This window comes from Neophocaena asiaeorientalis, unplaced genomic scaffold, assembly GCF_003031525.2.
Source record: "Neophocaena asiaeorientalis asiaeorientalis breed wild unplaced genomic scaffold, Neophocaena_asiaeorientalis_V1.1 scaffold649, whole genome shotgun sequence".
NCBI classification, from domain to species: Eukaryota; Metazoa; Chordata; class Mammalia; order Artiodactyla; family Phocoenidae; genus Neophocaena; species Neophocaena asiaeorientalis.
In genome coordinates this window covers 749,300-770,131 of record NW_020173202.1, presented here as the reverse complement: position 1 = coordinate 770,131, position 20,832 = coordinate 749,300, and the positions used below count along the sequence as shown (strand labels likewise).

The 20,832-nt window shown below is 53.9% G+C and overlaps 1 protein-coding gene across 8 annotated transcripts in view; it reads left to right on the top strand.

The window, feature by feature from the left end:
* The window catches only part of RPS6KA2 (ribosomal protein S6 kinase A2), a 334,274-nt gene that overhangs the window by 262,966 nt on the left and 50,476 nt on the right, over positions 1–20,832 (top strand). For all 8 annotated transcript variants that reach the window (XM_024744930.1, XM_024744933.1, XM_024744935.1 and 5 more), the window contains 7 exons: positions 3,212–3,292; positions 5,737–5,816; positions 8,545–8,651; positions 11,835–11,872; positions 14,196–14,338; positions 18,111–18,181; positions 19,839–19,927. In XM_024744930.1, coding sequence (XP_024600698.1) covers positions 3,212–3,292; positions 5,737–5,816; positions 8,545–8,651; positions 11,835–11,872; positions 14,196–14,338; positions 18,111–18,181; positions 19,839–19,927 — 609 coding nt within the window. The remainder of the gene's footprint in view (positions 1–3,211; positions 3,293–5,736; positions 5,817–8,544; positions 8,652–11,834; positions 11,873–14,195; positions 14,339–18,110; positions 18,182–19,838; positions 19,928–20,832) is intronic.

Genomic DNA, 20,832 nt, shown 5'->3' with positions numbered 1-20,832 from the left:
GTAGATGAAATGTGTTTTAGTTAAGAAGCATATCAAAACTTCTTAAAACGACACCAAAAAAAGCCACCCAGAGACACCGACCTCTCCTCGGGTCTTGCCCAGCGACCCCATCACACACCCGGTGTCTCGCCTCCCTCCAGAGGGGTGGACGTGGTCATGGCTGCGTCCCCAGCGGAGGATCTGCTGCCCTCCCGGGGCCCCTGAAGGTGGCACCCATGGAGACTTCCCTGGGCCCCTGGCCCCCGCTCCCCCGGGCACACAGCCCTCGGGAGGCTCCCCTCTTCCTTCCTCACACTGTGGCCCCCAGACTCCCACTTGCTGGGGCAGCTCTGCGTCCTGTGTGCCGGCGCTCGGCCCTTCCAGCGTCTCAGGGCGATTTGGGGCCACTGCGGTCATAGGGGTCTGTATCGGACCGGGCACAACCAAGCATCAGAGCAGAAAGAAAGATGAGGGACAAGCCCTTGCCTCTTACCATGCAGTGAAGCCGACTCCACGTACTAGGCAGCAAAGTGACCCCAGTGCAGGCGTGGCCTGGGCTGTGGGACCAGCACCGTCGTGCTCACACGCTACCCGTTGTTCTCGTCGTGACCCCGTGAGGCAGGTGCCATCTTCACCCCAGATTACAGAGGAGGAAGCAGAACGGAGCCACCCGTGCGCTGGGAGAGACGGGGCCCGGCTGTGTGTGCTCCAGGCCGCGGGCCCCAGGCTCTCAGCCACAGACCTCCCGGGAAGGTGAGCGGCCAGGGCGCCAAAGCAGAGGTGGACCCCAGGAATCCTGAGCTCCTGAGTGTGAGAGAGGAAACCAGTCATGGAGTAAAACGCAGGAGACTGTCCCGGGGCCCAGGGACAGGAAGGACTTCTGTTCTCTTTAATTGTGATAAAGTATGCATAATAGGATATCCATCATTTTAAGCATTTGTAAGTGGTGTTAGTAAATAGATTTGCAACGTTGAGCGACCATCACCGCTGTCTCTACCGCAGACTTACTCATCACCCCAGGCAGAAGCTCTGTCCCCATTAAACGCTTCCCACTTCCCTCCTCCAGCCCCTGGCACCTACCCTTCTGCTTTCTGCCTCTATGAGTTTGACTTCTCCAGGGGCCTCATATAAGTAGAATTGTATGGTGTTCGTCCTTTTCTGTCTGGCTTACTGTGCTTGTGTCGTGTTTCTAAGGTTTAGCCCTGCTGTAGTGCGTGTCAGGATTTTATTTTTAGGGCTGGGTGATAGTTCATTGCACGGACAAACTCCCATTTGCTAACTCAGGCGTCCATCAGTGGACCCTTGGGTTGCTGCCATATTTTTGCTGTTATGAATAAGACTGCTGTGAATGTGGGTGTCCAGTATCTGTTGGAATTCCTGTTTTCAGTTCTTTGGGGAATGGAATTGCTGGGTCATATGGTATTTCTGTGTTTAACTGTTTTCCACAGTGGCTGCACCATTTTACGTTCCCACCAACTTCACATCCTCACTCACGCTTGTCATTTTCCTTTTTTTGTGGGTTTTTTTTTTATTATTATAGCCATCCTTTGGGAAGGACTTTTTTTTTTTTTTTTTTTTGCGGTACGCGGGCCTCTCACTATTGTGGCCTCTCCCATTGCGGAGCACAGGCTCCGGATGCGCAGGCTCAGCGGCCATGGCTCACGGGCCCAGCCGCTCCGCGGCATGTGGGATCTTCCCGGACCGGGGCACGAACCCGTGTCCCCTGCATCGGCAGGCGGACTCTCAACCACTGCGCCACCAGGGAAGCCCATGGGAAGGGCTTTTTAAATAAAACTTTAAAAGTACATAAGACCACAGTATGAACAACTTAAATACCTGGTCCATACGGTGCTATTCATCATACTTGTCACGCTTAGAAATATTTGAGGAAAGTTTCTGCCTTCACACACGCGGGGCCGTAGGACGTCACTCGGACGTTGCCCTGGGTGTACCAATTTGCTTGTGGAATCTTGGAGTTGTCCTTATTCTCAAGTGGTGATTTTGTTTGTTTTTTTGTTTATTTTTTCCTCAAAACGAATCCCATCTGTATTCCCAGATGGCTAAACTTTAGGCAATGTCAGCACTGAAAAGAATAATGTTGTAATTGGTTATAACACACTCATTTTTTTAAAAATTCCATAATCCATAGTTATCCTCAGGAAGAGGAAGAGAAGGGATTTTCCTCTTGATTTCTAGTCCCATCAGAAATGAGAACATTGCCATTTTGTAACCCTAAATGACTCAAGCATCCTTGATCCGTATAAGCAAGGATCATATACGTAAGCTAACAGATGAAGGATTGTAAGGGAACCCACAGGTCATTCCATACCAAAATATCACCCCTCACGTTACTTGTTACTTACAAGGGGATGTACACATCTTGGCAGTGAGAGGCTGATGACTTTGCCACCTTGACCCAGTGGAATTTAGCATCCCTGAGCAAGGGTACCGCGGCACCCCTCCCCCATCTGCTGCACCTTGAGGCCTGCAGCATCACCCGGGAGGTATCTTTGCCAAAAATGTTTAGCCTCAACCGTATAAAGCCTCCAGACCTAACCTCGGTTTATAATAAATATAGGAGTTAGAGCAACCAGTAAAGAAACAATCAGACACACATAGGAACAATCTACAAGAAAACTGACCTGGACTTAACCAAAAAGCCCACAAAAAGCACAGGGGAAAAAAAAGATGCAGGACCATTGTATTCTAGAAGCAAAAGGAATAAAGAAATATAACAACCAGATCTAACGTGGGAACCTTGACCGAATCCGAGGTTGGAAAAAGTAACAGCTATAAATGACACGGCAGGGCGGGCAGGATTGGAATATGGATCAGATATTAGATGATGTTGTGGAATGAGGTGAATGTTCTTCAGGGCGACAGTTGTGGTAGGGTTATGTAAGAGATTACCCTGTTCTTAGGGAATGCTGCATGTAAACGCACCTTGGCGTTGAATGTCACAGTGTGGACAATTTATTGTCAGATTTGTGGCTAAAATGTGTGCGTGTGTGCGGAAAGAGAGGGAGATAGAGAGGGGGGAGAGAAAATGTATGGAAATGTAAGCAGGTGTTGAGTCTGGGTGGAGGACTTAGGGGTGGCCATTCAACCTACTCTTTCAGCTTTTGTGTGTGTTTGAAAAGTTTGTAACAAAAAGTCGGGGGAAATTATTTATATCTGATGTCTTGTGTTTCACATCCTGCCTTTGAAAGCCTTCGATTTTTCTGTCTTGCAGTTCGGGACCGAGTCAGATCGAAGATGGAGAGAGACATTTTGGCAGAAGTGAATCACCCCTTCATCGTAAAGCTTCATTACGGTAAAGGGAGGAAAAACAATTCCCTATTGTTGAGAGGACCTAGACCAACCCTCCCCCAGATCAGAGGAAATCGATGTAGATTCCTTGTCTCAGCCTCCGGCCCTGTCTGGGGTGGAGCTTTCTCCCCCCGGGTTCCTGAGCCTCAGATTCTCCTTCTCTGGGGGAGGAAGATGCCCTGTTTTCATCTCGAAAAACCGAATCTGAGGGAGCGAGAGGTTACCCTTAATTAAATCATCATCATGGAGAAAGTGGTTTTAAAAAAAGGTCTCGACCTAGATGGGGTGAATCTATGACATATTTTTGTGTTGTTTCAGAGTAGGGTGCCTATGGCCCCATAGTTTCTTTAAACCAGAGTGGTAACATCTCCTGCGCTCTAAGTAAAGACGATATTTTAGGCATTTGAAAGACGGTAGCGCTTTGAGCCTCAGAACTGCCCTTCAAGGTAGGCTATTATTTCCAGTTTTCAGAAGAGAAAACTGAGACTCAGACGGAATCATTCTGATTTCTGAGGCCACGTATCTGCGACGCCACACAAGGCTTCTTCATTTGCCTTCTGCCGTTTTATCTCCTCGGAGAAGCAATAAGTGAAACCTTCAAATTAAAAATAATGAGATGGTGGCTCCAGAGTCATGGCAGACTGCATTACAGCTTTGTGCCCTAATTGAGTAATTAATGTGGGCGAAGCGCTGGGCGGAACAAGGACAAATCCCGTACCTTGTTGGTGCAGGGGCTCGGGGGTGGGCAGAGTTGTAGGAGACTGTCCGTGACTTTTACCGACGTTGGGAGTGAAGGCATGAAGACACGCAAAGCCAGGAGGACAGGGCTCTTTGCTCGTGAACTTCTGATATTCCTAAGAAGACAGTTTAGAAAGTCCTGTTTGGAAAGCCCATGGCCTCTCCTTTCAGAAATAATAAGAGCCAATGTGGATGTGACCTTGCGGGCAGCCACGTGGTGACCGGATCCCTCGGGCCACGGGCAGGTGCCCTTAGATCCCAACGGTGGCGGCAGGCTGACCCCCCTTTATCACACGGCCGCCTCAGCGCTGCTGATTCGCTGGTGTCAGATCCGATCCAGGTGTCGTTTCGGTTGGTTTCCCAGGTGTTTTTCTGAAGAAGTTGAGAACTGGGATCTTGCAGAGATTTTTAAAGGCATCTTCCACGTTACCTCTGTGATTGATCCAAAGATACTGTCGGGCTTCCCTGGTGGCGTAGGTTGAGAGTCTGCCTGCCGATGCAGGGGACACGGGTTCGTGCCCCGGTCCGGCAAGATCCCACATGCCGCGGAGCGGCTGGGCCCGTGAGCCATGGCCGCTGAGCCTGCGCGTCCGGAGCCTGTGCTCCGCAACGGGAGAGGCCACAACTGTGAGAGGCCCGCGTACCGGAAAAAAAAAAAAAAATGTACCTGTCCTCTATCTGCCCGTCAAGCCCTAGGACAGAGCATTCATCCACGCTGCAGTTTCTAGTTCGAGGCTTTATGTTTCTAAAACCCCAACATTTATAATGCTTCTGGCATTGACTTTTAGAAAATGAAAAGTTCCCAAGTGTGTGGGGATGTCAGCACCCCTTCCAGCCATACCTCCTTTGTGTGTAGAACAGATGCCACGTGCCAGACCAGCGGGAACATTGAACTGACCATCCAGCAGCCACGGTGGTTAGTTTCTCTTGAGCCTCACGCGCATGCACCGTCCCCACCTTTGACCAAGGCGTGCCCTTGCTAGTGGCGGGCGGGGGCTGAACCGTGAACTCCATGCCCATAACTGTGGCCCTCAGGGACCAAACTGAGAGCACACGAGCGCTGCTGCCACCAGGTACAGGTAGCTGGGCCGACCCGTCCCCAGCGCAGCCGTAAAAGAAGGAGCAGATGGTGGATATCCCTGAGCCCTGAGTTGTACCAAACACAACTCCATAGGAAGGGGAGGGGATGCGTCCCAAACGCTCACGACGATCGCCCTACGATCGCCCTGCTCCTTACCAGACACCTGCCAGCAAAGCCAAGTCTCTAAGAAGACACGGTTTTGCCCAAAGCCCCACGTCAGTAGTGGTGATGAGAGCAAGTGGAACCTACACATACTTTTCTCCATGTGTCTTTCAGTCCCTTTGTGATTAAAAAAAAGGCAGGAAGAAGGAGAGAAGGAGGGAAGGAAGGAAGGAAGGAGGCGGGGAAGGGGTGGGGAGAGGAGGAGAAATAACCTCCAGACCATGAGTAAAAGTGAGAGACAGAACTCATCACCGTCCACTCCCTTCCCCAAGTCCTGCCCTCTCCGCTGTGCGGTCTCCAGCCCGGCCCCAGTCCTGTTTCTGAAATGACCCAGGGTTACAGGCTACGCAGTATTGTTTGAGCCAACGAGAGACGGGCTTTTTGCACTCAGAGCCTGGACCCAGGGGAATGATGTCCACCGCAGGGGACCGTGACGCCGAAATGCTCTCAACTCTCTCGTTCCGCAGCCTTCCAGACGGAGGGAAAACTCTATCTGATTCTGGACTTCCTGCGCGGAGCAGACCTCTTCACCAGGCTCTCCAAAGAGGTACACGGAGTGCAGGCTGTGGGTTTCTGCCTAGAATTCGAGGGGCAGGAGAGCAGGGGGAGGGGGGTGTGTGCGTGCAAGGGAATGTGTGAACGTGCGTGTACATGCACGCACGTGTGTGTGGTGGGTGGCGTGTGTAAGTGTGTGTGGTGTGTGTGTGTGTACGTATTTGGTGTGAGGGTATATGGTGTGTGGTGTGCGCGCGTTTTAAAGATGTCTCACGAGTCACACAGAGAAGAAACCTGTCGTGCTCGAAAGATCTTAAGAAAACGGACTCTTCCCAAGACCCCCGTGGAGCTCTAGAACCTTCCCTGTGTAGAGCAGATGGAAACTTGATTTATGTTACGTAGGGAAGACTTTCTTTCACAACGTTTCACTTTCCACCGTAGGAAGACGCTATTAACACGCTGACCACACATCCTGGGAGGGGCGTCGGGAGTGTCTAATTAGGCTTCACCCGTGAGCGCTCCGTGCCCCCCAGGGCTTGTCCTTGACCCCCACTGCCTGATTTAGGAGCTTTCCGGGATGTCTTGCAGCGCAACGTGGAAGCTCTCTGCCCCCTGCTTCATGGGATGGAAAACCCAGCACCCTGCTCGAGGCAGTGATGATGCCAGGCTTTTAATCCCGTTGATTCTGTGCAGTTTCCTTCATACAGAAGAGCATGATGAAGGTGACAGTGTGTTGACACGCTGCTCAGAACAGGTTCCCGGCCCTTCTGACACAACCTCACCCGGCACCGGGGTTCGGGCTGGCCTCCCCCTTTCCTCACTGCCCACTTTTACAGCAGGAGATCCCTCCATCCTGTGTGAAACTCCGAAGTGCCGTCAGTCAAGGTGAAGCGGCAGTGGGCTCCCCGAGACCTCGGGCTGCTCTCTCCCTCTGTTTCCTGACGGTCCCTCGGGCAATGGCACAATTGATGTTTTGGACTCTTGGCGATACAGGTTGAAAGCACAGGCTGAAGGATTCAGATCCAAGTTCTCCAAAAGCCCTTTTGGATCAGGTCTCTGGTCCCTTAAACTGCCTCACAGCTGAGCTCACGTTTCCAAAGATGGCGAATCATTGACCTCGGCCAGTTTCTCATCTGATGCCTATTGATTTGCTCCCTTCCCACCCCGGCCGAAGGAAGTCAGGCCACTGGGGGTTGGTCTGTCCAGAATCCAGTGTGACACACCCTGTTGTTGGGCTTCTTGACCAAAAAGGCAACACGCAGGGTACCCATAGGACCCTTTATTTCAGAGTAGAAGTGAAGTTGTCCAGCCTGGGCTCAAGAGGGTCTCGGTTCACAGAAACACAGGAAATGAATGATACCCTAACCCTAACCCTATGTAAAAAAGTACTTCCCTTCCATCCTCTTCACCGAGTCCACTAGACAACATCCTTGTGTGTGTCGGTCTCCGTACTGACTGCCTTCAAGAACTCACATCCATGGGTGTTTCATTCCCATAGAGAAACCCTTTGTCATTTGCACTTGGAGGCCACGCAGATCTGTGCCCTAAGAGCGGCCAAGGAGAGTCATACGGCCGTCCCTGAGCACTAAGCTGTAGATGTGCCTGTGTGGTTATGGACAGAGATGGAGGAAGTCGGGACAAAGAGAATTCGACAGCCAGCAGGATTTCCTACAGGGAAATCCTTCTCACAGGGAAGCCCACTGAGTATGCCAAACAATGTAGAAAAGAAATACCCAACCAGGAAAGGTGCTGGTCGAGTGTGGATGGCAGAACAGGAGATTCCAGAGGCCAGAGGGGCAACGAGGGTTGGTGGCACCCAAATGTCGTCCAGGACTTGGGGTGCACGTCCTCCCCACTGGGAGGCATCCCTTTTGTGAAATGGATGTGCTCCACCGTCATTAGCCTGATGTAGTCACTGTTCAATTCCCCAAGTTGCCCTTATCCTGAGCTTTCCAGGTAACCTTCTGATCATGTATTGACTTTTCACGCGTCTGCCTTCAGAGGGAATTCAGTCATGACATGGATTTCTAGTCTCTGTGACATTCATTTCTCATGGTGCGGGTAAAGAATGGTTTCTGATACCATCTGGCTTGCTGGTAAGGTGACTACCAAATTACATGTGGTTCTCACAACCGCAGGGACAGGGAAACAGTAGGAGACAATGACCTTGAGGTGTGCTGGGCGCCATGGCCTCGTGTGTGTTTTAGCTAGACCAGGGTCCCTCTCCCACCAGCCTCTCCGGCAAGGGGCGCCCACCGATGCTCCACGGGCGGGTTGTATTTGGTGGGACTCGTCCCACTTTGGGGAGGTAGCAGTTCCTAGTTTGCATAAACCCAAGGGGGAAGAGGTGAACTTGAAGGGAGGAGGGATGAAATTTGAGACACATTTTCAGTAAATCCTTCAGGCCTGTTTGTATCAGACCTTCACAGTGTGGTTTAGTTTTTTGTATTAAAGTGTTACATTAGAAGCACACATATTGAAACATAAACCCAGAAATACACTCCAGAGCTGCATGGTTTGTGGGGCAAGAAAGGTCGGGGGAGGAAACTCTGCCCGGGGCTCCGCCCACAAGGCCGAGGGGCTTTGTGAGGAGTGCCCCCACCCCTTCACTGGTCCTAAAACTTTGCTGAGAACTCATGTTTCCACTGTAGGAGTCGGAAGAGCCTTGTCTGGGGGCCGCGGTCTGCAGAGCGGAGTGGAGTCTTCGTGGGGCTGAGTGCCTCTGTCTTTAAAGCCAGCAGCCACAGAGCAGGCTGAAGTCTTGTTCTCTCTCCTGCCAGGTGATGTTCACGGAGGAGGATGTCAAGTTCTACCTGGCTGAGCTGGCCTTGGCTTTAGACCACCTGCACAGTCTGGGGATCATCTACAGAGACCTGAAGCCAGAAAAGTGAGTGAGGACAAGGCAGGGCAGGGCCCTCTTGCTGCCCACGTCGCCTTGTCCCTGTACTTAATTCCCCAGGGAGGGCATAGCCTGGGGACATTCTGGTGCTAGCACCCCACAGGCAGGGATTCCACCTGCCCGCCCCTGGAAAGGTGCCCAGACATAGCTGTGGCTTGTGCTGATTTGTGTGGGATGGTCCCAGCCCATTCTCACCTGACCCTCGTAACACCCTCCAAGGGAGGCAGGGCCGGGCCTGCATCCCTGTGGTCCAGGGGAGGCTGGGTAGGTAGTGGAGGCTGGTCAGGTAGAGGAGGCTGGGCAGGTGGAGAGGCTGGGCAGGTAGAGGAGGCTGGGCAGGTAGGGAGGCTGGGCAGGTGGAGAGGCTGGGCAGGTAGAGGAGGCTGGGCAGGTAGGGGAGGCTGGGCAGGTGGAGAGACTGGGCAGGTAGGGGAGGCTGGGCAGGTAGGCAGCCCACCATTCCTCCTCCCACACCCCCTGCCCTCCCTCCTTAGGTGGGACCCATCCTGCACTGGGAATGTCTCACACGCCACCCCCTCACTAGTGTGTATCTTCTGTGCCGGTCTCTTCCCCATCTCCACCTCCACCTTGGAAAGCCCTTTCAGCTGTCTCGACAGGCCCATTTCTAGGTGACGAGTCAGATGAGTCTTTCTGAGTTTTTCTAAAAGACAGTGGCACCAGATTCCCAGCCCAAATTCCAGTAAGATTTGTGTATCTTTGGCAATGATCATCTGTAATATTATTTCTAGGATATTTTGCTAATCCAGTCTAAATCTTTTTTTTAAAGTCCCTCCAAATAATAATGTTCTTACTTCAGGTTTTTTTCCTGCTGTTTTCTGTGTAGAGCTGCACAAACTAGGAGGATCCACTTGAAAAGGAAGGACCTAGAGGATGCTATTTTAAGTTCATTTGGTTGACCTGACAGTGGTCCCTGCAGTGAAGTTGATGATTTTCTCCCTCTGGCCTGTGACGTGGTTGATAACGGCCCCCTGTCCCCCTATAGACTGAGGTCCATGCCTGTCCCTGGATATGTGGGGCCTGGTGGGACCCCAAGGCTTGGAGCACAAGGCAGCCCAGGCCCTGAGGGCACAGGAAGTAGATCCCAGCCCTTGTTCCTGGTCCCTTACTTCTTCACCTGCAGGGAACTGAGAAAAATGCAAACTCTGCTCTGAGAAGTGGCAGTTGTTTAAGGGAAACGCCTGCGTTTGCCTAGAGACCAGGAACATTGTGTATGTCCCTGATGCAAAGCGTATTTGCCTGTGACCAGAGGGAAGTGCTCCCCACGCACGGCTTCAGCTTATCCACCAGCCGGGTACAGCATCACTGCCTGCACGCGTAAATGATGTTTAAATAACCGTGAAAGGCTCTCTCCTGAGTATCCCCATAAGAGCCATGTCCTGCAAACTCAGCATCGCCTTCGGAAAACAGGCGCTGAGGCCACTGTCACAGCCAGCTCTGCTGACCTGCTCCCCTCCGCTGTGAGCTCTGCACCATGAAGGCGGCACCCCGATTCTCCCTCTAGTTAAAGGTCAAAGGGATCTTTATAGTTAAAAATAGTAATATGTAATTGCAGAATTGAAGAGAAAGGATTTTGTTTCCATTAGAATTAGTAGGGAATTAATCCTGAAAGTTGCTCACTTCTGGGCAAAGATTAAGTATAACTGAAAAGCAAAGATAAGAACATTCGCTTCTTTCATTATAAGTTGTCATCTTAATTATACACTGTAACTTTTTCCTTCCCATTTCCATAAAATAGTAGGTATGGTTTTTATTCCCATGGCAGCTTTTTAAAAATTGTGGTAAGATAAACATGACGTAAAATCTACCACCTTGACCGTTTTCAAGTACACAGTTCAGTCGTGTTAAGAGCATTCATACCATCTGTGCAATCGTCTCCACCGTCCATCTTCCAGACTTCTTTCATCCTGCAAAACTGACACCCTGTCCCCCTGAAACACTAACTCCCCACCGCCCTCCCTCTGCCCCGGCCCCCTCCCTTCTGTTTTCTGTCTCTGTGGATCTCACTGCTCCGGGGACCGCACGTAAGTGGCAAAACTGACACCCTGTCCCCCTGAAACACTAACTCCCCACCGCCCTCCCTCTGCCCCGGCACCCTCCCTTCTGTTTTCTGTCTCTGTGGATCTCACTGCTCCGGGGACCGCACGTAAGGGCGGTCACACAGTATTTGTCCTTTTGTGGCTGGCTTATTGCCCTCGGCGTGGTGTCCTCGAGGTCCATCCATGTGGTAGCCTGTGTCAGAACTTCCTTCCTTTCCCACATGTGTTTAACGTACCACATATTAATCCTCACAGCCCATGTCCTGGTCTCTTTAGATCCAGGCTGGTGCCTCCCAGGAGCTGGTGGAACAGAGTTTAATTACAGCAAAGAAAGAAACAGGGCAAGCCAGGAGCCCCGGGGGCCTGTGGGCTGATGGGCTGGAGAAGGGCCTCGTGGAAGGCTCGCCTGCGTCCATCCCCTCAGACGCTCCCTCCACCCTCCCGTGGGCGTCAGCCTCGCCGTACTACAGAGAGCTGGGAGGAACAGGACAGCGCTCCCCGTGGGGCATCTGGACATTAGATGCAGGCATACTGAGAGCTTGGTCCAGGGCACCAGGAGGGACCCCGTGGGACCGGCTCCCACAACATGGCTCCCGGGGGCTGAGGCCTGAGGTGTCACAGACTCCCCCGGAGGTCGCGGTGGTCCCCAGGGTCAGGCGGGGCTCGTGGAGGGGTCTGGCCGGAAGAGCAGGCTCTAGCCGTCGAGGGCCCGCCTGGGTTCAGGAAGTCCCCTCTGAGCAGCTCGGCGTCTGCACAAGCCAGGGCACTTGCGGACCCTCTCAGGCCCATTCATGCAGGACAGACAGCCTGGGCTTGAGAGGGTCTCACACCTGCAGTCCCCAGTGTGAGCCTGCTGAGCCAGCCACAAGAACATGGGGCTGCCCTTTGCCCCCCGCACACTGCGGATGTGCCTGTGCTCCTGACCCAGCAGAAGCTGCCGACTAGGGAAGCAGTGGTCTAAAGGCCACGTCTGCGAACAGCAGGTGACCTGCCGCCCCCCAGCCAGCATGGAGACTGCTGCCCAAGGGCCTGGGCGGCTCCCCTGGGGTCTCCGTGCCCTTCCGTGTGTCTCATCTCTTTTAAAGCATCTGTTCCCCCCCCCCCTTTCTTTCAGCATCCTCCTGGACGAAGAGGGACATATTAAGATCACAGGTTTGTACAATTCCACCCGCCACCGACCGGTGCCGTCACCCTGGCGCCCCTGGTACCTGGGGGCCGACCCAGAGCTCAAGCCCTCTCTCTCGTCACACCAGCGTGTGCACGCAGGGCTGCCTTCCCCGTGGCCGTGGCTCAGTTCTGTCGGTGTGTGTCTTCCCGGGGATGCTTGCGCTTCCCCGGTCGGCCCTCCTTCCTTCTCTCCCTCTGACTTAAGAGCCTTCTAGTGCCTTCCTGCTGACGCTCAGCGTCACTGGATGTTGTGTTCAAGAATCTCATCTCAGCATGTCTGCGGGGCCGATCTCCCCACTGAAACCTCAAACCCCTCCCACTGCCGTCGGCTCAGCCAGAACGAGCACCGCCCCCCCTTGTTCCGTGTCACCCGCTTGTGCTAGTTTCCTCTTGCTGTGTCACAATTACCAACCTCGGTGGCTCAAAACGGCATCAGCTCATCATCTTAACAGCCCTGGTGGCCACAAGTCCAAAACAGGTCTCACAGGGCTAGTATCAAAAGGGGTGCACTCCTTTGTGGGGGCTCCAGGGGCGGATGGTCCTGTCGCCTCTCCGGCTGCCCACTTCCCTGGGCTCACGGCCCCATCCTTCTCCTTCAGAGCCAGGGGGCAGCACCCCAGTCTCTCTCTGACTCTGGCCTCTGCCCCCAAGTCCACATAAGGACCTGTACTTACTGTGCGTCATCCTGGCGCCCCGGGATAACCTCCCTTCTCGAGATACAGCAGGGCCCCCTCTGCCAGGTAAGGTGACCTATTCATAGGTTCCAGGGTTGGGGCGTGGACGTCTCTGGGGGCCATTCCGCTGGCCCCCCACTGGCCGGGTCCTGGCCTGGTCTCCACTCACACCCGCTCCCCGTGTCCACCAGCGGGCTGTCCCTGCGCAAATGCTCCCCCCTCGCCTCCAGTGGCAGCTGTCTCTGCTTAGACGGGACACCTGCTCTACCCCGTTCTGTCTTCAGAGCCTCCTGTCCTCTGCACCTTAGCCCCACGCCATGTGGTCTCGCTGCCGCCTGTTCCCTTCTCTGGGCTGGTTCACCCCGTTCTTGATGGACCCCCAGTCCCAGCAGAGTGCACAGAACAATTGACAGTTACGGCTCGTTAATGTCAAACAGTGAGACTTCTTAAATTTCTCATGAGTTACACACAAGAGCACGGCACTCATCTGACAGACCTTTAGACGGCGACCTCCTGGCAGGGGCTGCACAGGTCCAAGGGCGTCCGCAGTGTCTGCTGGTGGGACCTGCCCCCCGCAATGAGTCCAGTTTGACCTGCTGGGGCCTTCTGTGCCTTCCCATGTGTAGAACAGCAGAAGAAATTAACCCTTAACAAGCTGAGAAAGTAAACCTGACTTGACTTCTACAACTGGTTAAGGCAGTTCAAAAGTGCTCGCGTGGCATTTCGTGGAGATTGGAGGGTCTGCTAGTACTTGACTGGTTTTCTCTGCTGAGTGAGGAACTGCACGTATATTATATGAGTCTCACGTGTACAGAGGTAGCTGGAATAAGTATGAGCTACCACATTAAATTTATGTGTCATATTATAGAGTTTTGGCTTCCTCTGTTTTAGTCATTGTGGTCAAACAAGCCCCGAGACTCTGACGTGCCTAGTGAGTCACTTCGGCAGTGAGGGAGCAGCCCCACGTGGGTGCTGGAGACTCTCACTTAGCCGTGAGCTCACTTGGTCCTCACGTGGCCCCAGGAAGAAGGGATGTCAACCTTAAACTCACAGATGGTGAACGTGGAGGGCTCTGTAATCTCAGAACCAGCGTGTTCACTGCGTCCTTCATCCACTGGGTGCAGTAACACGGGCACTGGAGGACGACGGCCTTGGCGGAAGGTTTTGTGGACAAGGTCCAGGGGAGGATACCCCATGGCAAATGCTCTGAAGCCCCGCCCACCTTGTCTGCCTTCCCCTTCGTGCCTCACCAGCCGGGGACCTCCTTCCCGAGTGGCCTCCTGCTCGTAACCCCTTTCCCGCCCTTTCCTTCAGAACAAGCGCCGTCTTCCTGCCCTTCCTTCGGAGTAGCCCCGCAGGCCTCTCCGCTGGGGCCGCTGACGTCCAGGGTGTCCTGCTAAAAACAGGCTCCCGGGGAATTGGTGTCGGGCGTCGGGAATGCAGTTTCTAGGCGCCCTCGGGAGCACTCCTGAACGTGTGGGTCCCTATAGAAGCTGACCGGGAGGTGTCGGGTTTGGTTCAGCTTCTGTGGGCAGCTCGGCCCCAAGAGGACAGCGGTGGGAGGTGGGCCGGCCGGGCAGCAGGGCTCCAGGTGCCGCCCGGAGACTGAGCACTGTGTGCTCTTTCTCTTTTAGACTTCGGGCTGAGTAAGGAGGCCATCGACCACGACAAGAGGGCCTATTCGTTCTGTGGGACCATCGAGTACATGGCGCCCGAGGTGGTGAACCGGCGGGGCCACACGCAGAGCGCGGACTGGTGGTCCTTTGGCGTGCTCATGGTATGTATGGCGTGCTCGTGGGATGGTGTGCTCGTGGTATGGTATGCTTGGGATATGATGTGCTCGTGGCTTGACGGGCTTGCGGCGTGGCATCTGCCGTCCCCAAGGTGCCCGCGTGGCTGTCCCCTGAGCGCCCGCCCACTCCTGGGGTTCAGAGGTCCAGGAGTGACCCGAGGAAAACAGTGCCCTTTGTGTGACTCAGGACAAGGGGGGCCACCAATTCCTGACCCTAGCATTTCCTGGCAGCCTCCTCTCTGTCCCCGCTCCAGACTCCCACCATCAGGAAACAGAGCTGGGATTCAAGTTAGGATGCAAATGTGTTAAGAGTCAAACCTTTATCCTTAACGCTCTTACGGGTTTAGCAGGAGGATTTGAAGGGATGCAGCTATCTCCAGATTAAAGATCTTTTTCTTATTTCAAACACAGAATCCCTCCACTTAGTCATCAAAATCACCATGAACCAAAATACACGTAGAGTGAAGCATTTTTACATCTGCATCTAGAAACTTGGATTTTCTTTGGGTCACGTGTTCGCAGACAGAGCGTGCAGCAAACGCGGTCTAGCCGGGGCGGTCTGTAGTCACAACAGAAGCGGGCTTGGCTGCCGTCCCCCCGCCTCACGCGGTCCTTCCTCTCCTCCCTTCCCCCTCCCCCCGCAGCCGGGCCCGCCGGGCCCTCGGCGTGGACCAGACTTCCGGGGCTGTGAGTCTCACATTGACTGGATGGGAGGAGCATCGCAGCATTCCCGGCTTGTCAGCCCCCTCCTTGTGCATTCCACAAACGAGGAAACTGAGGCGCGTCGCTCAGCCAGCACTGGCAGAGCCTCCTTCCCACACGCATGCCTCTCGCCCTGGGACCTCTGGGCTGGGTCCTGCTCACGGTGCAGGGCATCAGCCGGGTGCCCCTAGGCTGGTACCCAGGAGGCCACGCTCAGTCTCTCGGTTCTGGTCCCCGGCCCCGTGGGCTCGGAAGCGCTGGCTGTGTTGGATTTGTCGGCACGGACGGCTGACCCTTGTCTGTGGGGGGCAGACACGTCAAACCAGCTCGGGAGGCAGTTCCCACGGCTCCGGCCGGGATGCCAGCTCACGGGCGTACAGTAGGTGACGTCACACCACGTGGGGCGGTGCCCCCGTCTCCAGGGTCAGTGCGTTCTGCCCCCGTCAGCCACCTACGAGGGAAGTCAGGCTGTAATGAGAAGACTGCTCCCAAGACAGAATCACAACAAATTAAACACATTAATACAAGCAGTGACGGGCCCAAGCTCGCGACCTGACGAGGGCTCCGTGAGCATCAGCTGCCGGGGCGCTGATGACGCTTGCTGTGTTCGTGGTTATACAGACCTTGAATAGCCTCTGCTGGGGTGCAGTCCGTCTCCACGCCAGAAGCCACAGGGACGTCCCGCTCTGCTTACCTTCCCACCGATCACCTCTCTTTAGATACGTCGGTGAGACCGTCAGGGTAGCCTCTTCCTCGGCAGGGTAACTTTGCATCCTCGGCTCTGCTCCTGTCCACGTGGGTGCTTCCCCGTTACCCTGTCTGGAGGGTGTGTAGTGGGGGGCGGGCACGGGGGCCTCCGCACCCTCGCTGCGGATTTTACTGAAAGTTTGATGTTGTCTTCCCGACACCGGCTCCCAGGTCTGAGGTTACAGCTCTGCATCTTCGGGAGTGATTCCAATTCTTAAGTCCGCGTCCGCCTGAGAAGCACATTCCTCTGGAGGGTGGGGTGGGCTCCCAGAGGGAGACCACAGGCTTCGTCCTGTCCCTGGATCCCAGGGATACTCGCGAAGCCCTTAAAGATGTAGGCTGGGGGCTTCCCTGGTGGCGCAGTGGTTGGGAGTCCGCCTGCCAGTGCAGGGGACACGGGTTCATGCCTCAGTCCGGGAAGATCCCACATGTCGCGGAGGGGCTGGGCCCGTGAGCCATGGCCGCTGAGCCTGCGCGTCCAGAGCCTGTGCTCCGCAAAGGGAGAGGCCACAGCAGTGAGAGCCCCATGTACTCAAAAAAAAAAAAAACAAACAAACAAAACAAAAACGATGTAGGCTGGGCTCACGAGTGACCATACAGCGGTTCTCCAGGGAACCCTTGCCTGATGCTCTGAAGTCACAGAATGCCACGTGTGTCTCTGTGGAAATGATATTTAAAAGAGCAGGAGGCCGGCCCAAGCCTGGAGAGAAGGACTGTCTTACCGGCCAGCACAGCAGAGAAAACTGCAGCTAAAACCACACACACATCAAAGCCACCTGGAGTTAGTTTTGTGAGGTTTCTGGGGTAGAGGGGAGTGGGAATATGCCATCCCCCTCGTCTGTTTCTAGATATATTAATAAAATCTGTCCCATAAATATAAAATATGCCTTTCATACTTTTTTCTGATCAAAATCGTTGCATGTTAAAGAAATAAATGGAGAGGCTGAAAGCAAATAAAAGGGGCAGTGAGGACATAAAAAGAAAGATGGAAAGAAAAACAACTGAGAGAGGAGAGAAGTCAAAGGTAGCGAAAGAGGCTTCCCTGGTGGCACAGTGGTTGAGAGTCCGCCTGCCGATGCAGGGGACACGGGTTCGTGCCCCAGTCCGGGAAGATCCCACATGCCGCGGAGCGGCTGGGCCCGTGAGCCATGGCCGCTGAGCCTGCGCGTCCGGAGCCTGTGCTCCGCAACGAGAGAGACCACAGCAGTGAGAGGCCCGCGTACCACAAAAAACAAACAAAAAAAAGGTAGCGAAGGAGGAGGGACAAGAAAGGGAGGAGGAAAGTGACCTGCTCTGAGCTGATGCCCCCAGTCAGGCTTCTTCCCACTTGTTTCCTCCACGTCTTCCCCAGGCTCCCCACACACTTCTGGAACCTCTTCTGGTTCCCCAGCTGTCGATGGCTGGTGCTTTGCCGTGATGCTCTTACGGGCCCTGTCATCTTGTGTTGTGAACACGCGTCTCTGTGAGGGTCTCCCGGGCACAGGGCATGACCTTCACGCGTCCCTAGATCAGGTGGCGGTGCCCGTGCCCAGGAAGGTCTGTGCCCCGAGGGTCCACAGGCAGTGAGAGCAGAGCGGGCCTGGGCTCTCCCGGCCCCTGCGCCTCCTGCCCCCATGAGACGGGAAATGCCCCTGGACTTTGGAGAAGGTGACCGGAGAGGTTGGCCCCTCGCCTCTTCCAGGAGAGGCCCGGCCTCTGCCGTCTGCCGCGGTCCACATGCCGGGAACGGTCCCGCCACCCTGCTCTCGGGCGCAGGACATTCCTCCCTGAATTGCTCACTCCTTTGACAGACTCGTCCCCTCACTCTCGGTGTCTCGTAACAGCTGGGGAGGCGGGTCACAGTAGCCTGAGGGAGGAGGGTCGTCACGGGCACTCAGGGTCCGCAGAGCACCCGCCCATTCGACCTGCACCCGGAGCGCTCTCTCCCCACCCCTGTCCTCCCCTCCTCGCTCAGCCCCTCCACGGCACCCTCCAGAGAAGGACGGGTCCTCAGTCGACCCCGTGGAAGGTGTGTGGCCATGGGCTGCAGGCCCCCATCCCCCTCTCCATGGCACTGAGCACCTTCTCACGGCCGTAGAGCTGAAGCGTTTACTGTGTCCATCATCCATCAGTCTCCCCACTGAATGCCAAGGTCCACAATGCAGTTCTGTTCGCTGATGTACACCAAGCATGTAGGCCAGCGCCTGCACTTAACTGACCAGATTTTGAATGGGTACGTGAACTTGGGCTGCATTTTGCCTGTCTGGGTCTCGCCACTGTGAAGTTCGTTGGTTCTGAACTCTTGCTTCTGTTCTGTGTTGGTCTGCAGTTCGAGATGCTCACGGGGTCACTGCCATTCCAGGGGAAGGACAGGAAGGAGACCATGGCCCTCATCCTCAAGTGAGTAAAACACCCACCTTGGGACCCACCCCAGTACGTGTTAGCGCCTTCTGATATCGAGAGCTTCGGTCTTCAAAAGCGGGACTGTTCAGTGGGCAATCACGGTAATGAGCGTTCTTGGCATTTTCACGTCAGTGGGTGAAGCCAGTGGCATCTCTCAGTGATTCTCATGAAATCTCCTACCAAAGATAAAGTTTTCCATCAGTAAAAATCACCTAAGTTGTCCAACAGCAAGGTCTTTAGACATGATGGTTGGTGACCTTCAAAAGTGCAGGTTCAGGGGGCAGAGGGCCGCAGGGGCTCCTGAGAGAGCCTTCCCTTCTCTGCCTGCTGACCCGTTCGTGCACGTGCCTGAGCTCTCCTGCCTGACGTCAGCGGGAATCATACGGCCCGAGTCACTGAGTACGAACATAATTTTCTCCTTAATTCTCATGAAGAATCTTTTAACACAAAAATGGGTTTTGCTCTTAGAACCCTAGAAAGAAGTCTAAACCCAGAGCCAGTCTTGCTGTAATAGCTTTTAAAAAACAAACAAAAGAAAAAACGAACAAAAAAACCACATCATTTTATTTTTTTGGCCGTGCTGCGCAGCATGCGGGATTTTAGTTCCCTGAGCGGGGATCGAACCCATGCCACCTGCAGTGGAAGCGCAGAGCCCTAGCCACTGGACCGCCAGGGAAGTCCCTTGCCGTAACATCTTCATCAGAGCAGGCTTCCTCTGAGCGAGATGTCAGAGGGAAAACTCTGGGAGAGAGAAGCTGACGGAGGGCGGACGGGGTGAGGAAGTGGCCCTGGAATCAGGCAGGCTCCAAGTTACTGTCTCCCTGCTCAGTGAGAGGCTGGGCCCACCGCACCTGCAGGAGAATCCATGAAGGTGCTTGGCCTCACGACCAGCTCTCTCAGACTCTGCTTGCAGGTGGACACGCAACGTTTATAAAACCAGGAGGCACCTGCAAAGCTTACGGTTTTGTAGATACATCATTATATAAACAGGAGAGCAGTTCTTGGAAGACAACCCGTAGAGAGGATGTAAACGGTGTTTCCCTGTATCACGTGACCTTACACTATGGATGACATGTGTAGCTACAGTCTACTATGTGTTTTTCTTTTTGATGGCCTTTGTTCCTTTTAATTTTAAGAGGGAACAAGACCTTTTTTCCTAAAGCTGTAGAATAATTCCCTCCAGCAAATCCCAGGTGTGAACTTGTAACCTGTCGTTGGGAGTGACAGCATTTCTGAAGGGGCAGCAGCAAACTGTGGACACGTGGTTCCCAAAGTGCGGTCCTGCGAGGCCCTCCTTCCCCAGATGTTGCCGCAGACCACACCAGAGGCAGAGGAGAGAATCCAGCTGTCTCCTCAAGCCAAGAGGAGAGTCCTAAAATGTCAAGCATGCTGGCATCTCTCCAAAGCCTTTTTGCTGTTGTCTTGGAAACCATAGTTAATTTCCATTTAAAATGTTCTGTATGTTAGTGGGATCATTCTTGTTTATTTTTAGTGGCCTTGTTATTTTTAGTGAATCATTATATAGCTGTTGTAAACAGCTGCTCTGGGTCACGTGGATGTGATTGGATTTGTCTGTGAATGCTGAGCCCTGAAGAAAACCCTGCTCCCTTTGGGGCTCATCCTTCTTACCCGAAAATACGACTGTGCTTTTCAGAGCCAAGCTGGGCATGCCGCAGTTCCTCAGCGTGGAGGCTCAGAGTCTTCTGAGAGCCCTCTTCAAACGGAACCCCTGCAACCGGCTGGGTAAGGCTCCCTGAGACCCCTGCGCCCGCCCCGGGCCGCCCACATGCTCACACTCTGCTGTGGTCTGGCCCCGCATTTCACCACGTTCTCTGACAGCAAAAGGCCCTGACGCAGGGGGGGAAGTTCTGTCACGTGTTGTCCGAGCTCCGAGGATTTCAAAAACACAGGGTCGCTGCCCAAGTATTGTTAGCTAACAGTCACCGTTTTTGCACAAAATGGTGGCACTTTAGAACTCTGTAAACTAAAGACAGAACCATCTAATTCGATGGGGTGGAAAAGCCACCCCATCTAATTTGTCTTTGAATGTTACAGAGAGATCATAATGGTTTGCCCAGTTCTGATTTGGATCATGAATTAATTGATTGCTTTTCGTTAATGCCTCCATCAGTTCAACAGAGACACTGAAATGATCTCTGCTAGTCTAAGGCCAGCTTGTCTTTCAGCTCAGCAGATCTTAACCCGATTTAGAACACACCTGCCTCAGAATCCGGTTTGCAGAGCTGTGAAACCTCAAAGTGCACGTAAACATCTTTGCACATCGTTTCTGCCCCTGTCTGAACCCCTGAGCCTGCCCAGTCTAGAGCCCCATCCCCATCTGGTATCATCAGTCTTTTAATGTTTGATCCCAACAATTACTTTGGGTTAATTACCCCTTTATTTTGATTCTGTGACTCCTTCCTGGTGCTCTACCCCCATCCAGTGTAGACACAGGCTCTCCGTACAGCACTGAGAGGCCAGGGGGCTGGGCAAGGGGCAAGGCAGGCACACAGCCTCTCACAGTCCTCTGCTGATTGGTTCTTTCACAAACCAGGTAAATAAGTCATTTCTCTTCCTGAGCCTGTGGTTCCTCTCGGGATGACAATGATACGCACGGAATTCTGCACTAATAAAGTTATTATCTCATT